The 19,646-nt window shown below is 34.1% G+C and overlaps 2 protein-coding genes across 5 annotated transcripts; one reads left to right on the top strand and one right to left on the bottom strand.

Moving 5' to 3' along the window:
- Positions 1 to 2,720: 2,720 nt before the first annotated feature.
- LOC123906953 lies at positions 2,721 to 9,544 on the bottom strand. 4 transcript variants are annotated; one of them, XR_006809060.1, is made up of 11 exons: positions 8,404 to 9,544; positions 8,240 to 8,337; positions 8,093 to 8,137; positions 7,009 to 7,503; positions 5,258 to 5,378; positions 5,080 to 5,177; positions 4,547 to 4,766; positions 4,213 to 4,279; positions 3,811 to 3,937; positions 3,165 to 3,245; positions 2,721 to 3,074 (listed from the first exon to the last, which is right to left on the bottom strand). XR_006809060.1 is itself a non-coding variant. In XM_045956986.1 (8 exons), the coding sequence occupies exons 3-6, from the start codon at positions 5,345 to 5,347 to the stop codon at positions 3,862 to 3,864; spliced, it is 453 nt and encodes a 150-aa protein (XP_045812942.1). In that variant the 5' UTR covers positions 5,348 to 5,378; positions 7,009 to 7,503; positions 8,240 to 8,334; the 3' UTR covers positions 2,721 to 3,074; positions 3,165 to 3,245; positions 3,811 to 3,861. The 4 variants fall into 4 exon arrangements, 1 of the variants encoding a protein (XP_045812942.1); XR_006809059.1 differs by having other exon boundaries at positions 8,240 to 9,544; XR_006809061.1 differs by lacking the exon at positions 8,093 to 8,137.
- Positions 9,545 to 15,207: 5,663 nt separating this feature from the next.
- LOC123906949 (probable inactive receptor kinase At2g26730) lies at positions 15,208 to 18,694 on the top strand. Its single transcript, XM_045956983.1, has 2 exons — positions 15,208 to 16,690; positions 17,390 to 18,694. The coding sequence occupies exons 1-2, from the start codon at positions 15,331 to 15,333 to the stop codon at positions 17,941 to 17,943; spliced, it is 1,914 nt and encodes a 637-aa protein (XP_045812939.1). The 5' UTR covers positions 15,208 to 15,330; the 3' UTR covers positions 17,944 to 18,694.
- The last annotated feature ends 952 nt before the right edge of the window (positions 18,695 to 19,646 follow it).

The raw sequence follows: 19,646 nt of genomic DNA, 5'->3' as shown, positions 1-19,646 counted from the left end.
AATCATAATAATTAAATGGGAGGCTTGAAAAGAAATCTGCATAGATATTCTTCTTCTTTATAAATGGAAGGGCCTGGTACATGAACCATACTGCATTGTATTAATTAATCATTTGCACTAGTGTGTAAAAATGGTGATGACGCTTGCACTAGTAATGGTAGTAATTAAAATGTTCAAAAAAATTTTAATTAATGGTACTCCCCCCCCCCCAGTACCATACACAGAAAAGTCAAAAAGGAACTGACATAAGTTCATGTTGACTATCAAACAAAAGACTGGAGATGACCAAATTAAAGCCGGCTGGAGATGATAAATCCATCCAATTTGCAAGGTCATGTACCCATACATATGAAATGACACAATTTTGGCTTCCTCCTAGTACATGTAAAGGCTGTAATGAAGAGGAATAGAGGATATATTTCAAGGAGTATCATCATTATCATCATCAATCACAAATCAAATAAAACCAGCAAAAAAAAAAATCATAGAAAACATCGCTCAACAAAGTTAATTTGTCACAGCAAACAACATATATGACATAACCAAATTGTCCAAAATTTCTCATCATGGGAAGGACAAAGAGTTATTCCAGAATCTCTTACCATATGACAAACTAGTACTCCAGTTCTGTACGCGCGTGTGTACCACCAACTCTACAAGAATCTTCAAATTCTATTAACTGAAACGCCTCAAACGCTACAAATGTGGGTTACAACACACTACAAGAAAATAGGGATTTGCTACGACGTCCTTTGTAGCTAATTCGTAGCTAATCTCTAGCAAAAACAGAGTTAGCTGTTGTATAGGGCGTAGCATGGATTGGGTGGCAAATCACCTATAAAAACATTTCCTAGCTAGTTCCCAATTAAGGCCTAGTTAAATAATGTTCAAATGTTTATGTTTCCTAACTAAATCACTAGGATATTTCATAACGATTTCACAATAAATCTCTAGCTACTCATTCCTAGCGATTTCGCAGCCAAAACCAAGCTTTTTTTTTAAAAAAAAATTATAAAATGCTGATTATGAATTCATGCCCAAAATTCAAGGTAATTATAAATTATTTATCATCTATTAAAAAGTCGAAATAAGCCTAATTAAATGAACATGATTTACAACTACAACTTGTTGTCAGAACCGGACCGGTTATCGAACCGGCGAGCTCACCGGTTCAAGGTACAATTGATCGGACCGGGTTCAACCGGAATCAAACTGTTTTTAATTAAATACTCCCTCCGGTCCTTATTATAAGAAACACTTTGACAAAATCACACAGACCAAGGAAGGTAAATTTTCTCATTAATGATTCTAACATTTTATGTTATATTCCAAAACTAACCTTTGACTAGCATGGGAAATAAGTCTCTCTAATTAATGCACTAGCATTATAATAAATTTTTTGATTGTATTTAATAAGGGTACAAATGGAATTGTGTCAAAGTGTTTCTTATAAAAAGGACCAAATAAAAATTCCAAAGTGTTTCTTATAAAAAGGACCGGAGGGAGTATATATTTTGGGTGTGTTTGATTTGTTAAAGGGTAAGTACTGGACAGAACAGCACAACACATGACAGAACAGAACAAACTTTTGGGATATTGAACATTTTTTTGTCTTATACGATATTTTGTTAATAAAATGGTATTTTGGCATTTTAGACAACTTGTAATGCGGACAAAAAGTTGTGCTGTGGTTTAGTGAGGTACAAAAAATTCTGTTTTTGTCCTGTCCATTGCTTCCCAGTTTGTCCAGTTCCTGAAACAGTTTTACAATCAAACACAGTACAACTACAGTTGTACTGTCCAGTCCCTTATTTTTAGCGAATCAAACGGACCCTTTAATTAATATATAAATAAAAATATATGAATAATTGCTCAATATTATTTCACAATTTCACACATTAAAAAGATAAAATATCACAAGTCAAAATAAAATAAAGGCTTAACTACACATTTGGTCCCTTACGTTTATTTTAGGTTTCAATTTGGTCCCTTACGTTTAAAAAGTATCAATTTGGTCCCTTACGTTTATTTTAAGTTTCAAGTTAGTCCTTTCCGTTAGTTTTGTCACTAACACCGTTTGAACAGTACACATGTCAGCGTGTCCAAGTGCCACGTGTCAGTCCACGTATGCAAATTGACTGCCACATGTGTCAAAATTGACGGAAAGGACCAACTTGAAACCTAAAATAAACGTAAGGGACCAAATTGATACTTTTTAAACGTAAGGGTCCAAATTGAAACCTAAAATAAACGTAAGGGACCAAATGTATAGTTAAGCCTAAAATAAAATTTATAATTCAAACCAAATTAGAAATTATATAATAAACTAAATTCAATAACACAAAATAGCACCATAACATCAATTGACAACATACTGCCTTCAAAAAAATCAATTCCTACGATGAAAAACAAACCTTTCCTATTCCTACGACGTGTTGTTTTGTTTCAGATTTTTTTTTTAAAAAAAATAAAAAAGTTAAAATGTCGTCGTTTTGCCCTATTTTTTTAAAAAAAAATCTGCAAAACCGCTTGGACCGTGCCAGCCGGTTCGCCGGTTCGAAACCGGTTCACGTGTTTTTGTGCCGGTTGGTTTCTTATCCGGTTTTTGCTCATAACCGAACCATTTTCATGACTGGTTCACGGTCCGACCGGCAGGTCCGGTTCGGTCCGGTTTTGATAACGTAGTCTACAAGACTAAATTTTACGCATAACAAAGTAACTAAACACGTTAGCGTTAGCATTATATAAGTAATCAAGTATATCTTCCAACTTTGTCAAAACTAAAAAAACCTAAAGAAAATGAAGACATGATATTCTCACCTTTACAAATGAAATCAAAGTACAAAAACCTTTAAAAGCTTTGATTAGCAAAACTGTACCTAGAACCAGAGCTCCATCATTTGGTCTTTCATATCCCTCTCCTTCCTTCAAGATCTTCTTAAGGACCTTCCTATCCTTAGTAATGTCAGATACAATCCTCCACGAGACCAACCCAAGATCCATTTGGAGCGAAGCATTGGGAGGCACAACACCATCATCTCCTGATGAAGGTTTTCCACTCTCACCAAAAGCATCTGCAGAACTTAAAAAACTCAATAAACTACTTATACAAGCAAAACATGTATCAACATAATTCTAATAATAACAACAAAAACTTGACTTACATTCTGGCTTAATATTCAAGAGAACTTTCTCTCCCTTCTTCATTGTTTTTACAGCCTTAGCCAAAGCAGGACAGAAATAACCTGTATCAAAGACATATACATGATTAGTTAATCATCCGATATCCGAACACAACTGCTTTATACTGGACAAAATTCAAAGGTACTAGTTGGTGAGGCACTAGTAGGATCATCAAAACTAAAAAATAGAATAGCTTCATCAAAGATTCGAAAACAAAACAAAGCAGTCATCTTGCCCTGCCACAATTGTATGGTAGCAGAGGAAATTAATTCCAGGATAGAATATCAAGCCTTACGCAGAGAAAACACAAGGCAACGGCGTAAAATAACCCCATTCTGCCAACAAATTAGAAGCCTCACTTTCTAAACCCTCGTAAAGACCCTCTCCAAAAGTTTCAGAAGTATTCACTTTGGTCATTCATTAATGTGGTTACAAAACTCACAAAAGTTCAGTCCCACATGGCAGCACATATGCAAGAAAAAGCTCAGTCATCAATTTGAGGAAACTATTCGAGTCAAGTCTAGATTTACAAAATTGAGAACCTATTCAAACAAAGAAACTATAATGCACTTACGATCAATTATGAGTACCAAAATATGTCCCTGACTGCAGTAATAAAATATTCACCTGGTATAACTGCAGGAATTTTCCTCTCTCCAGGTACAGCATCACAACCGTTTAACTCATCCAGCGGTTGAAATTCAGTCTCTCACAGGTGAGACATATAAGTGGCTCTCTCATGCTAGAATCCGCCCTACATTATCGGCATAACAAGGACAAATTATTATAGACTTTATGATGATATACGCACATTTGTACGACAAATGAAGACTAAGGTCAGACAATTGCGTGTATAACAATTATTGTAGACTATATGATCTTTTAAGTACATTTGTACGACAAATGCAGACTAGACAAGTGCATGTGTAAGACAATTAAAGCTCAAATAAATTTCGAATAATTCATCATTACCATAAATTACCTATAAGATTACACTTCTATGTATAATTCATCAATACCATAAATTACCTTGAAGAATAATTTTGTAGTGATGAGATAGCAGGTGGAAAGTTACTAACAAATTTTACTCGATCACCTGAATTTTACATAAACATCATATAATTAAAGCCTTCAAAATGTCAACTGGCATCAATATTAGAACAAGACATTAGGAATCGTAGATAGATGCTTATCTATTACTCCCTCCGGTCCTAAATATAAGAGAACATCCACTTTTTAGATACATTGAGAATTCAATGTATCTAACCTATAATATAGACTAAATACATTAGATTCTCAATGAATCTAAAAAGTAGACATCCTATTATATTTAGAACCAGAGGGAGTGGACACAACAACATACCTTTTTTAAGAGCAGCGGCTTTTGATGATGCAGTAGAAACCTCTTGTTTCAGCATAGCCTGCGAACTTAAGGTAGAACCACCAACAATTTCAGCATCAACACTAGAAGTGGGTTTCTTATGATGTAATATAGAAGTCTGGCCACTTCTCTTAGACAAAACAGATGGCCTTTCAGGCTTTGAACTTTCTTTGGCAGAATCAACTTCCTTTGATGGTGTTCCCTGAAAACAAATTACACATTAACAACAATTACAGATGTATAGTAATAATTATTACGCATGAAACCATCTCGACAGAAGCATGTGACACCAAAAAAGATAATGAAGCGAAAGAGTCAAAAGTTCTTAAACTAGAAAGATACAATCTTACAAAACTTTTAACAAATGAAGTTCCAATTATTTAAAGAACTAGAGTGATAAAGAACTAGAGTGATATCGGAAAAAGAACTAGAGTGATAAAACTACAATTTAGAGAAGATACTTATTAAAAACTTGCAGCTGATAAATACAATTTAGAGAAGATATAGAAAATTACATTTCAAGCACCCATCCAAATGCTTTATCAACTTCAGGATCCTTTATCATTGCCGTGATAGAATTCATCCAAGTAAAATCAACCTTCTTAAGGGATTCCTAACATTTTTGGAAATAAAAATAAATAAAATTTGCCTAAAATTCAAAAGCTACAAGTTCCAAAGATATGTACTCTGTACCTTTAGTTCCCCCTGTGAATATAAACGGTCCTGCATTAGCATGAGAATAGTTGGGACACTGTTTCCTTTTGTATCATAAGAACACTGCATAGATTCTGCTGAGACTCCAAACACACTTACACTGCAAGCATAGATGACAGAAATTTGCAAGTCAGAAAGATGGAACAAAAATGTTTAAAGACAAAAATGCTATGGAGCACAGACAGAGGCACAACACCAACACCAATATGTAGAATTGATAATATAATTTGAGAAAACAAGTGTGATTGAATATAATCAAACGTGTCTGTGTCATGTTAGTGTCCAAATTCTATATACATGACACACATTCGATCTGCAGTAGACGATGTTTTAGACTTTAGAGAACCTAAAAATAAGAAGAAAAAAGGATGCATTTTAGCTTTTGAAAAATAAATGTCATAGCATCAAATCAAATATCTAACGAGAAACTGTAAATAAGATATAACAGTTCGTGCTTCAACCCCCTTAACTCTATTCTTGTGTTACAAAAGCATACAATTCAGATGCACCAAACCCCAAACAATGTGAAGTTTCCCCTTTTGCAAATATTATCTAGGCCAATATTCTACAAGATCAAAACACCAGTTCAAAGGAATTTCATTTCATATGGTACAAATCCATAGTTCAAACATTTTTAGGACAACACAAAAACCTGTTTGAGTAAAGTATTCTTCAGATTTCAATTACTGTAAGAATTAAGATATTAAATATAGACGTTACTTGTAGCTGATATTCAAACATTGATGCGCTATATTGTAGAAGACTAGTTCATTCCGCTAGACTCAATTTTGTTGATTATCAATGAAAATATTAATGTCATACTATTAAATAAAATGATACTTAAATCTAGATTTTAAACTTAAGATACAATTTTCTCTCTTCTCCTAAATATTAAACCAATTGAAGAGGCAGTTAATTGGTGCTTCGCGTCCATCCTTCTGATGCATCAATTAACTGCAGCCAACTGTTACTGTTGGACACTATAATCCCAGTTGCAACCAAACCACCAAACTAGTTGTCTAGTTCCTACATTCATGGTACAACAATTATTTAAACTTGAACTAAAAGTAGCTACTATGAAGTTACTACTAAATTTTGCATAACAAGTAATTAAATCTCCAAAATTTAGCACTGAAAATTAAAACTCTACCAGCCATATATTAATAGAATTGCAAAGTCTCTCTTGAATCTGGTCCCTTGACAATAATGATTAGAACTACCCTACCTATTCGTATACTTTGACTTAAACAAAATTAATTTGATAACTCAAACAGAGTCAAAAGAAAATTTGATAACTCAAATATATGAAGTCTAAATGGCATGTTAATTTGATCCATAGCCTGCATGGTCCAAATAAGTTTTTTTTTTTTAATCCTCCGATTCTTAGGGGAAGGGAGCGTTAGTAATATGGAGTTCGGCTGCGAAGTAATATGGTTCAATGAGCACTAAGGAAGTTCTCATATTAGCAAATCAGAGTACTTCCTCCTTCTCATTTTTTTCAATAAATCAGATTATTCTCAACATACAATTACCTAGAATAATTCCACTGCTCTCATCTTATCTATGGTTGGAGTAATTGCAAAATCAAAAACACCAAAATCAAACACATATAAGCTGAAACACCTAAATCCTACTTCATAATCAATCACTCATATGTAATATTGCAATATTCAGAACAACATATTGAGTTAATCAATCATAAAAGAGAAGTTAAGCATAGTTTTAGATACCTCAAATCAATAATAGATCAGAAAAATGCGGCGTCGGTTGCGAAATGGAGAACGCTTTTGACGTGAGATCAGTGAATCAGGAATGAATCGGCGATGGTGCAATGGTGAATTCCAGATTTGAAAGATGAAGAAATTGGATGCATCGACGATGGTGATGAACGGCGTTCGTGATGAATCAGAGAATGCGATTTGGTGATGAATCGAAGATGGTGATGAACGGTGTTGGTGATGAATCGGAGAATGCGATTTGGTGATGAATCGAAGATGGTGATGAACGGCGTTGGTGACGAAGGAGATTTTGAACGAGACCGAGTTAGGGATTCGGTGTTGACGGTGATGACGCTTGCACAAGAATGGAATCAGCGCACGGTAATGGTAGTAATTAAATTGTTCGAACAGCAAAACTGGCTCCTAAAAAGCAAGCTGAAGTGTGTGCCTACTTATCGTGAATATGAACCATAACATAAATGAACTGCAGAAGGTATTCCTGTGGACCTAGAGAAAGCACAAAACAAAATACCTGAGTTATGAATCAAATTAATTGCAAAAACAATAAAAAGCTTCACATGGAAACTAAACAATATAAACTTATGGAAATACATAAAGAAGTGAAAGTGAAGTGATCCATAAAATTATACTTTTTTTTTTGGTTATAAAAAATATGTTTTTGAAAATTTTTAATTAAGGGCACTCCATACCAAATTATTGCTTTAATACACAGAAGTGAAATGACACAATATTTCAAGGAGTATCATCATCAATCACAAATCAAATAAAAGCAGCAAAAGAAAATCATAGAAAACATCGCTCAACAAAGTTAAGTTGTCACAGCAAACAGCATATACGACATAACCAAATTGTCCAAAATTTCTCATCATGGGAAGGGCAAAGAGTTATTCCAGAATCTCTAACCCTATGACAAACTAGTACTCCAGTTCTGGACACTAAAAGAAATTTAAATGAGGAAACACAAAAATTTCACATCCAAAGGCAAATTTAATCAAACTAACAATAAATTCAATCTTTAATCAATACATGGTAACACAAACTATCAAAAGGCAAATTTCTTTACTATAGAAAATACCATATAGCATATTTTCCCCCAGTTGCCACACGAACAATCATAAGCCTGCACATTATGTGATAAGCCTCTAAGAAGAAGGGCTTGGCTTTTTAAAAAATGGCAAAGGAAAAAACAAATGGAGAAAATGAGAGAAGAGAATTGACTCACAACAGCCTTGGCTAGAGCCTTTCCAAGTAAAAATCAACTTCTGATAAACCAGAGTTTTTAAAAGCTCCTCAGCAGCAGACTTGAATGCAGGAATCACACTGCATTTATGACATTTAAAGATCAAAACACAACATTAAACACAATAGACGAATAAAGAATCATACCTATAGACACTTGTTTAATCATTTCTAAAGCTTCTCGACCAACAGCTTTGGCAATATCATTAGCCTGGGGGCAGATACGTGTTCAAATTTAACACCTGACTCTTTCTCTATTTTATATATTATGTTTGACCTCCTTATGTAAGGACTACCATTGAGCATCATAAGCTACTTTAACAAGAGTTAAAAAGCTGCTAAGAGTTACCAGGTTTGCCAATTGTTTGACACTAAACATTATTTTCAATGACCATGAATGACTTCCAAATGCAGCCATACTTTGAGTATTCATACAATGCAAAGGTGGGCAAGGTTTCAAAAAAAAAAAAAATTGGACTTGAAATGTATTAATTCAAAATTTATCACAATTCCATATTACATACTCATGAAATCTTCAGACGTCTAAACTCCAATATATTCTCTAAAAGGTGGGTAAATTTATAGTTTCTTTTTGAAATTTATGACTTTCATGACCTTTTTTGTCTTCTTTGATATATTCAATAGCAAAACATACCTAGACATTCATCCATAAATTTTATTTGCATCTTTTTATCCCCATAATGGGTATCAACCACAAACAACAATGGAAATCCACAAAAAGAAAACACTACTTAAAACATAGCACAGATGAGATTCATTAGAAGAAAACATTTGCAAAAAAACTCAATTAATGCCTCGCTTTGCCAATTCACTCTGTTTTCCTTTTTTTTTCAAAAAAGTTGAAATCTTGATAATATGGACAATCAATCTAACTCACATGACAACATTTACTCAATGCAGTATTAAAATTAGATAGGAAGCTTAAATTACTTATAAAAATTCAATGAGCACTTAGTTTAGTGTTCTTTGTTGTAAGGGTTTGAGTACCCCTTTATACTCCCTAATAATAAATTTTTGATTATAAAAAAAAAACACTAAAATGTTCATACTATTAAACCCCACAACAAAATTGGTTGTTAGATCATGAATCCCCAAATAAAAGCACCACTCCCGAATTAAGTATTAAATTGGAAGTAAAAATATTTTGCCAAACGAAGCCTAACTCGCCGGTGGGTGTCGAAGGAAAGCTTGCGGCGGCGTATGGAGAAGGAGATAAGGAAGAGCGTTGAATAGCATTAGGGTTACAAAAAGAGAAAATATTTTGTTCAGTGGAGAAATTTTGCGGGTTAACGAGAGATATTGGGCTGCATTCAAATAAACTCTAAATCCAAATTTATTTTTCCTCCATTTTATTTTGGCAATATTTTCAACCACTATGACAAGTATACCAATTGTGGTTAAAATTATGTACAATAATTGATAAGCACCATCAATTTTAAAAGTATATCATATCAAAATTATTGTTGACTATATTATTCATCACGAAATATTTTTATGTCTTTCCTGATCAATGATTTTTTCTACCGGATCATAAATTTAGAGAATAATTATCATGTGAGATTTGGAAAGTTATTATCACGTGTGATTTGGAAAGTTATTATCAAACTCAATTATGCTAAATCAATTTTTTTTTGCAATACAACCAAACACAACCATAGTCATGTCACTAATCACATTCATTATTTTGATTTTAACATTGTAGATTTAATATTAATCGATAATCTGTTAAAGATATAGTTAGTTAGTAATTAGGAGGATTAGTTAGTAGTTTGTTGATGCCTATATATAGGCTTTGATGTAATCTTTTACTTCACTTTTCTCATTTGTAATATTTTTCCTTCATCAATATTATACATTTTTGAGCTATTTTCTCTCCTTCTCCCATGGATGCCATGTTTCTTAACATGGTATCAGAGCAAATTTGGTATCCACCTTAAAGAAATTTTCCGCTGCATTTTCTCGAGAAAATTCAATTTTCTCATATCTCTTTATTTTCTTTCTCCCAATTTCTTTCACAGATTCAATTTCCCCTATCCGTTTATTTCACCGATTCATCATCTTCTTCAATTTCGTTTTCGATTGCATTCTTGATATTGCTTCGCTCATATATGTGTGATGTTTGCAGATTGATTCATTCTTGTTCATCATTTTGTGCTAGCTTTCCCCAATTTCTAGGGTTCGGATTGGAATTCTTTGGCTATGCCTGTTTCAATTTCTTGTTCGAGGCAGTTACAAATTATAGGTTTTACAATTCGATTTCAATTCCTTGATTTGACTTCGAATCACCGTTTCTGTCACAAATTTTTGTTGCTATATATGTTACTTCTGAAATTTGAACGGGTTTGGAGGATCGTCGTTTTGGCTCTGTGAGTTGGTGCAGAGACTTGTTGATTCATTGCTCTATCGTATCTGCTGTGTTATCTCTGAAGATGGATTTCCATGGTTATGTTTTTGGTTCTTCCTTTTCTTTGGATTTGAAGCTTAATTGCAACGAATTTGAGTTGATTTCTGCAATTGAAGAAACTTTTGAAGATTCCATATATGTACAATTCTTGAGGTTTGTCTTTCAAGCTCATCAGATTTTGTCGAAGGTTAGACTGTTTGATTTGAAAGATTTATGGTGCATTTTCGGATCTTGAGTTTTTGAAGAAACTCTATTTTACCCCTAAGCCATGATTTGTTGGATGGTTTCATAGTGTGATTCTCTAACTCTGTTGCTTCTTATTGATATTGGAAAATGGAACATTAATTTGGAGCTGATTTCGTTAGTCAGTATATGCTCTGGAAGACTCTGTAGCTTTGTTAAATAGGGAAGTGATTACATTCATGGAGGCGAGTGAAAACTTTTGTTTGTAATTGATAGTAGTTGGTTTTTGCTTTTCTTCCTTCGGATTGTATTTCCCTGATGGTGCTGTTTGTGGCTTCTAGTGCTATTGTCCTTGCTAGAATTAATTGGTAATTCACATTATTGGTAATTGATGGGCTGCAAGTTGCACAATGTTTGTGTGTATTCCTGCACCATATTAGTGGTTCGATACTTCTCTGTGCAAGATTGGTTTATAGGTTCAAGGCTTATGTAAAAGTTTATGAGTGCACTTTGTGTTGAGAGTGTCTCCATTGTGAATATATTGCTTCTTGGTCTCAGTTTGCATCACTTCAGACTAGATGGTCTTTGATTTTTTTGTGAAACATTTAAAGCTCTCAAATCATTTGTTGTTGCCACACTACAGAGGAGTTGTTACCAATTGGAAGTAATATGAAGCTCCATGTTTCTCTTTTTTCTGGGAACAGTGTCAATTGGACTGTTGATTATGGATGTTTAATGCTAGTTTTTTTTTCTCTTATCGTGAAGATTGAAGACTGGTTTGAGTTCTTTGATCTACTCTTTGTTTCCTTGGTAGTGATTCGCCTTATTGGCTTTGCTGGATTTCTGCTGTACCTTGAGCAAGTTATCTTTGCTTGCTTTGTCGAATGGTTAGTTGGTTTTTGATGTGCTATCTCATCTTGAGCACAACATTGGTATTGATGCTTTACTCTCTAGCCATTAACCATGCTACTTGATCTTTCTCCTTGATTTGTTGGTCCTTAGATGAGCTAATTACCTTTAGCACAACTTGAGTATTGATGCTTCACTTTATAGACATCGGACCTCTTTTGACGTTCTCTTTTTTGCTTCTGTCATAAGTGTTTGGTACTTTTGATGGTTAAGCTTTATGCCTTAATTGGCTTTGTTGATTTGCTTCTGCCTATTATGGTGGTTAAGCGTTGATTTGTTGCTTCCTCCGAGTCGTTTAGCCTTGAGTTGTGGCTTCTACTTGATGGTTAAGCATTTGCCCTTAGTTGGCATTGATGGGTTGTGTTTCTTCCTTGTGATGGTTAAGCACAACTAGTTGTATTTGAGATTTTGAGTTGCCCTTTTAGCCGATGTATTCCGGCGAATTTCATTGTATTTTCCTTTATTTTGATGTACTTTTTGTATTAGTTATCTCAAGCTAGAAGTGTTGTGAACACGTTCTAGCTTGCGGGAGGGTGTTAAAGATATAGTTAGTTAGTAATTAGGAGGATTAGTTAGTAGTTTGTTGATGCCTATATATAGGCTTTGATGTAATCTTTTACTTCACTTTTCTCATTTGTAATATTTTTCCTTCATCAATATTATACATTTTTGAGCTATTTTCTCTCCTTCTCCCATGGATGCCATGTTTCTTAACATAATCAATTGATACAATATGCACTAGCAGATATTGAGATGATGTTACGTAGTTGTGAGAAAAGTTTAAAAGATTATCCTTCAAAGCCTAGAGCAGATACATCATTACTTCATGATATACAAAATAGTTTAATACACGACGAATTGAATTATAATAAATAATCATTAGCTGAGGATCATGTTAGATTGATGTCAACTATGACTTCAGAGCAACGTAAAGTATATGACATAATCATGACAAGAGTTAACGAAAACAAACCTAGTGTGTTTTTTCTTTATGGTTATGGCGGTACGTGGAAGACATTTATCTGGAGGGCCATGTCAGCCGCATTACGCTCAAAAGCTGAGATAGTTTTAACAATTGCCTCAAGTGGGATCGCTGCATTGCTTATACCTGGCGGTAGAACAACACATTCAAGGTTTTGTATTCCTCTAAATGTTGACGAGTTTTCAACATGTATCATAGTTCCTAAAAGCCCTTTGGCGCTATTAATACAAAAAGCAAAGCTCATTATATGAGATGAAGCATCAATGATGCACAAACACTGTTTTGAAGCTGTTGATCAAACCTTAAAAGATATTCTCAAGTCTGTTGATGAAAAAAATAAACACATTCCCTTCTGTGGAAAAATTGTTTTTGGCAGAGATTTTAGACAAATTCTACCAGTAATACCCAAAGGTACAAGGCCAGAAGTTGTTCATGCTACTATTAATTCTTCGGTTCTTTGGAATTTTTGTGAAGTTTTCACATTGCGTAAAAACACGAGGCTCCTTGGTGGTGCTTCGAGTGCAAACGTTGAACAAAGAAGATTGTTTTCTGAATGGGTTTTGGGTGTTGGCGATGGAGAAATTGGAGATGACAACGACGATGATTTAGAACTTGACATTCCATCAGATTTATTGATTCCAAATTTAAGTGATCCTCTTGCTTCTATCGTTGAAAGCACATATCCCCAACTTTTACAAAACATGAACGATATAACGTATTTCCAAAATAGAGCTATACTAGCTCCTAAAAATTCAATAGTCGACACAATAAATGATTATATGTTGGATTTAATTTCCTGGTGAAGAAAAAACATATTTGAGTTATGATACTCCACTCACACAAAATGCAGACGGTCAAACAGTGGATAATGTTCATACTCCTGAATTTTTGAACACGATTTTTACGTCGGGACTTCCAAATCACAAGTTGAGACTTAAAGTTGGAGTTCCAGTTATGCTATTAAGGAATTTGAATCAAAAATTATAATTATGCAATAGAACAAGACTTATTATTACGAGATTGGGAAAACATGCTCTTGAAGGAAAAATTATTTCAGGAAGTAATATTGGTGATCGGGTTTTCATACCTAGATTTTCTCTGACACCATCTGACGTGAGAATTCCTTTTAAATTTCAACGGAGACAATTTCCTATAATGATTTCTTTTGCGATGACTATTAATAAGAGTCAGAGACAATCTTTAAAGCATGTTGGGATATATCTTCCGTCGCCAGTGTTTTCACATGGTCAGTTATATGTTGCAATTTCAAGAGTTACTTATAGAAAAAGATTAAAAATATTGATCATCGATGACGACGGTGAAGATACGACTAAGATTTCGAATGTGGTCTATAAGGAAGTTTTCCGTAATATAACATAATTTTCTTTGTATGAATATTTATCCAAAATTATTGTTGAACTATCGTTTAATGTTACTCAACTTTTTTCATATACCTTACATTATTGGAATTATCATATCTTATTTAATCATTATATATCTTACAGCTAATCAGACTCGTGCACCGCACGAGTCGATGTTCTAGTTAGAATAATAGAATAAGGTGGTGCTGCATAAAATAGTGGTGTGAATAGCATTATCTCTAAGATTACATTTTTATTAAATTTAATAAAACAATTTCTTTCCTTTTTAGTGAATAATAAAACAAATTTAAACCTAGAGCGTATTGCTTCGTTTGGAAAGATCGTGATTCGATCCTCTGCAACTACGATTTGGAGGGGACTGAAATCACTTGATGTCAGAACTGACCTCTGAACCAAATTAGACGGTCCGATGCATTGAATACTAGTGGTGAAAACTAAGGAAAAAAAATTTAATAATCAACACAATAAAATAGAAAACTCTTATTAAGGTTATTCATTTGCACACTACAACAGAGTTTATTTATTTATTTATAAGTATGCAATAACAGAGATTAATTCATCGAATTTTGTGCTATCTAAATGAGTGACAAACTCACTCTAAAAATTTTAGCATCGTCAAATGCCTAAACTCTTATATATTTACTTTGTATAAAAAAAATTCACTGTTCCGATGAGTTTAACTAGAGACATCACATTATATATAGTCGGACTCGAATTCAAACACTATTTATTTATTTATTTATTTAGTCACTAAACTACTTGACTTAAAAAAAATCACTAAGAGTAAAAGCCTCACGAAAGTGTTAACGAAAAGGCCATTGAGTAGTGACAGCATGACCGTTTCAAAATGCCGGCTGCTGCTTCAAAAGCTCCTATCGTTACATTCTGCCTTTTGGCTCATTTCCACAGTTATGTCAATGCCATTCACAAATCACAATACAACCCAATAATATTTTTATTGCACGCTGTTGTATCGGCCATTTGGATACTTTAATGGCTCAATGTGAACATTGACCTTCATTCATTAATTATTATACTTATTAATTACTCTTTAGAGTTCACTTCTAGTCATCTATTTTCACTACACTAATTAGTTTAGACAAAAATAACATAGAGAGAATCACTTCACTTCAAGTTCAAGAACAAGAGATTAAGTGTTAACTAAACGTCTAAACCCAACAACACTGCAAAAAATGAGTGTAAAACACATTTGGTTTTGGACAGTACTCACTTTTCTGTTTCTGTTTTTTCTATTGACCAATTCAGAATCAGAAAATGTTAGAAAAGCCCTTGTCACGTTCATGCATAAACTTGAACCACCTGATCAGAATTTCATATGGGGTTGGAACCTCACATCAGATCCTTGCACTCATAACTGGCACGGTGTAACTTGCTCTGCAAACAACCAATACATTAAGAGCATAGTTCTTGAAGAACTTAATCTCACCGGTGTTCTAGACGCAACTTCTCTTTGCATTTCTACATCTCTTCAATTCGTCAGCCTCAATAATAACAATTTACATGGTTTTATATCAGAGGATATAAGAAATTGCAAGTTCTTGACACACTTGCTTCTTAGTGGTAACAAATTCTCTGGCAGTCTTCCTGTTTCGATTCCTCGACTACGTAACATGAAGCGCCTTCATGTTTCCGACAATCACTTCACCGGGGACCTTCCTAATATGGTAAATGTTACAAGTTTGATATCATTTCTAGCTCAAAACAACTACTTCACCGGTCAGATTCCTGATTTTGATTTCTCAAACTTTGAAGCTTTTAATGTCTCTAACAACGATTTACGCGGTCCTGTTCCTGACGTTAGAGGTAGATTTGGTGCTGATAGTTTTTATGGTAATCCTAATTTATGTGGAAAACCAATTTCAAACTCTTCATGTCCACCACCATCACCACCTCCTCCTTCAATTGTTAAGAAAGAAAAAATCATAAATCAATTTCTTGATGATTTACCAATTTATTCAGGTTACATAGTTATTGGTTTAATTTTATTGATTTTCTTGATCTATAAGTTGTTAATAAAATGCATGACCAAAGATAAAGAAAAAGGATTAGATCACGTTGAAAAGAAGGACATATCACAAGACACTAGTGTTGTTGTTGGTGGTGGTGAAAAGCTTAGTGAGATACTTAATTCCAATGGATCAAAGAATTGGTTTACTGGCCTTGGAATGAGATCAGAGTATTCTATGACATCCATGGAAAGTGGAGTGACTACATCAGGTCTCGTTCTTCTTTCTAGTAGAAAGCTAAGGGGATTGCAATTTGAGGATTTGTTAAGTGCTCCTGCTGAATTGATTAGGAGAGGAAAACATGGAAGCTTATACAAGGTTATGTTAGATAATGGTGTGCTTTTGGCTGTTAAGAGGATCAAGGATTGGGGAATTTCAAAGCATGATTTTGAGAGAAGGATAAATTTGATAGCTCAAGTGAAGCATCCTCTTGTAATGTCACCTGTTGCATACTATTGTTCTCAGCAAGAGAAGCTTCTGGCTTATGAATATCTTCCAAATGGTAGCCTCTTCATGTTGCTCTATGGTAAGTCACTAAGTTGCTTTTAAATTAGGATCAATGAAAACTAAAATTTGCTTACTACTGTTGACATATCTCTAGATCTTTTTTCGTTTTTCGTATGCATTAGGAAGAGCATATTTTTAGCTTATTTAAGCTTCTTTTACGATATAAACACTTGAGTAAGAACTAAGAAGTATTTTGATTTTCGAGAGTTTATGAAAATAACTCGTGACATTTTGGTGAGTTATTTATAGCTTATTTCAATAAGCTCCTTAAGATGGTTTATGAAAACAACTAACAACTTTTCTTTTCATAGAAAAATAACAACTGATATGGAAACAATTTAACCATATGTACTATTTGAGGGTCCGTTTGGATGAACAACTTAATTAAGCGATTATTATATAAGTGCTAATGTAAAAGCCATTTCTATAATCAAAGAAAATATTGTCAAACTATTTTCATATAAGCTATAAGTTGTTTTCATAATCTAGCCGGGAAAGTTTATCCAAATTAGCTAAAAAATAGTTTATAGACACGTTGTAAGTTGCTTCCATAAGCTCTTCCTAACACTCTATCTAGTGCTTATGCTAATATATAAGCCCAAATAAGCTGTTGATAAGCCACTTAGTTAAAATGTTAGCTTAAATACATGTTCTTGAATTGAAATTTAGCCACAGAGAATACATGTAACTAAATATTTGAGCTTACCTTTAATTACAGCAGGATCTCAAAGCGGACATTCGCTTGACTGGAGGAGCAGACTAGATGTTGCTACTAAGATAGCTGATGCTTTGGCCTATCTGCACGAAGAGCTTAGTGAGAGTGGAATATCACATGGCAACTTAAAATCAAGTAACATTCTGTTTGACAAGAATATGAATCCACAAATAAGCGAATATGGCCTAATGGTTTCTCATATAAAAAGCATAAAAAACAGAAATATGTCGTCAGCCACATTCAGAGCAGATATATACGCCTTTGGTGTGATACTTCTGGAACTCCTGACAGGGAAAGTGGTTAAAAACGATGGATTGGATTTGGTTAAATGGGTGAATTCAGTGATCAGTGAAGAATGGACTGCAGAAGTTTTTGACAGGTACCTAATCACACAAGGTGCTTCTGAAGAGAGGATGGTGAACTTGTTGCAGGTGGCATTGAAATGCACAAATCCTTCTCCAAATGACAAGCTAACTATGCGTCAAGTGGCACTCATCACAAATGCATTGAAAGATGAAGATGACAAATCCATATCCTTTGACACATCGAGAGTTTAGTCATTATATCATATCATATACTATTTGAAATTCTGGTACACAGTAGACAAGTGTTGTCCACGATGTGCAGACACTTGTCGTAACACTTGTCTTAGCAGTAAGAACAATAAAACAGAGCATTAAAAACATATACTGAAAAGCATAAACGACACACATAATTGTTAACCCAGTTCAGCCTAACAGCCTAATCTGGGGGATACCAATCCAGGAGGAAATTCACTATCAGCAGTATTAATTCAGAGCTAAACTCCCCCGTTTACAACTCCTCACTTAATCCCTACCCAATGACACTTCTACCTAGGAACTCCTAGATATGAGACCCCGTCTCACTCCCCTCAACCTTACAACCAGTAAGGATTTCAATAACAGCATAATGGAGACACTCTCCTTGACAAAGATGAAGACACACTTCAATAACATCACCACATAGCCAACGACTAAGTTCACAATTTGGAGTTACTTAAAAGCTTCCTCCAATTACAATACTCAACTCATTACCTATAGGTTTCTGAGTGAGGACATAGTGACCATCTCACAACCCGAGTGGTTCACTTTACACCAACTCTCCTAGAGAGTGGCTTAAAGACACGAAACCCTTAAAAGACTACATCTTTGATATTCTATTTTAGCTTCAAGTTTCGGTAAATAATAAGGGTTAGCAGCACCCTTTAAATAGTAGAGCCTCGTGGGCTTTTCATAATGCTTCAACTCCAATAAATCTTCTAGATGCAAAATATATATTTTTACCAAATCTTTATTTGCATCAAATATTCCTTCCATAAATATATTTGTTGTAAATATATTTTAAAATTAAATCTTCTAATCTTCTGGAAGCACAAAGATTTATTTGAAATAAATCTTTTATATTTTCTGCAGCAATCTTCACAAGATATATTTTTGAAACAAATATTATATTTTCTAAAAGTTATTTTATTCCTTTAGAAAATAGAACTAGGGTTCAGCTGCCTTCTGAAACACATTGATCACGTGCGCCTTGTTGAGTAAGAAACCACGAAACAATTCTTCAATCAAATCTTCGAAAGATTGAGTAGAAAATAAAAACGCTAGCTGGCGCGAACAATCAGACATACAAGTGTTGTTACATCTGTCGCAACACTTGGCGTAAGCACATATGTCTCAACACTTGGCTAAAAGATGTTTTTGCAAACTGTAGCCAACATACAAAAACCCAACAATCTCCCCCTTTGGCAAATTTTGGCTAAAACAATATTAGACCAGTATATAGAGAGATACAGTATTACCTTTCCTTCGAGTCAACATGATCACACAACAAGGAGAGAAAGTAACACAATTAAGCTACTTCCAAGAGAGCTCTTCAGCTACGAATAACTTGTAAGTAGTAACAGAGGCATGCAACAGCAGGAATAAACACATATAGCCTCACAGAGCAGATAGAGAGAAATAAACTCTCACAGTGGATTCAAAGATAGGAGAAATAAACTCCTACAATCAGAGTACATCCATTCAACAAAAAATCACCAGGGAAAAATAAATTCCCACAAACATAGAACTAGGAAAAATAAATTCCCAGCCACCAGAGAATAAAGCCAAGATATCTCAGCATCTGGCATCACACTTGTCACTTATTCATACTACCACTCCCCCTGAATTTGTGCATGACAGAGCACAAGCATACAATGTAATCAACCATAGGAACTACAACATCCTTGTAATAGCAGAAG

This window comes from Trifolium pratense, linkage group LG2, assembly GCF_020283565.1.
Source record: "Trifolium pratense cultivar HEN17-A07 linkage group LG2, ARS_RC_1.1, whole genome shotgun sequence".
NCBI lineage: Eukaryota > Viridiplantae > Streptophyta > Magnoliopsida > Fabales > Fabaceae > Trifolium > Trifolium pratense.
The sequence above is the reverse complement of the archived record's forward strand: the minus strand, read 5'-3'. Positions and strand labels throughout refer to the sequence as shown.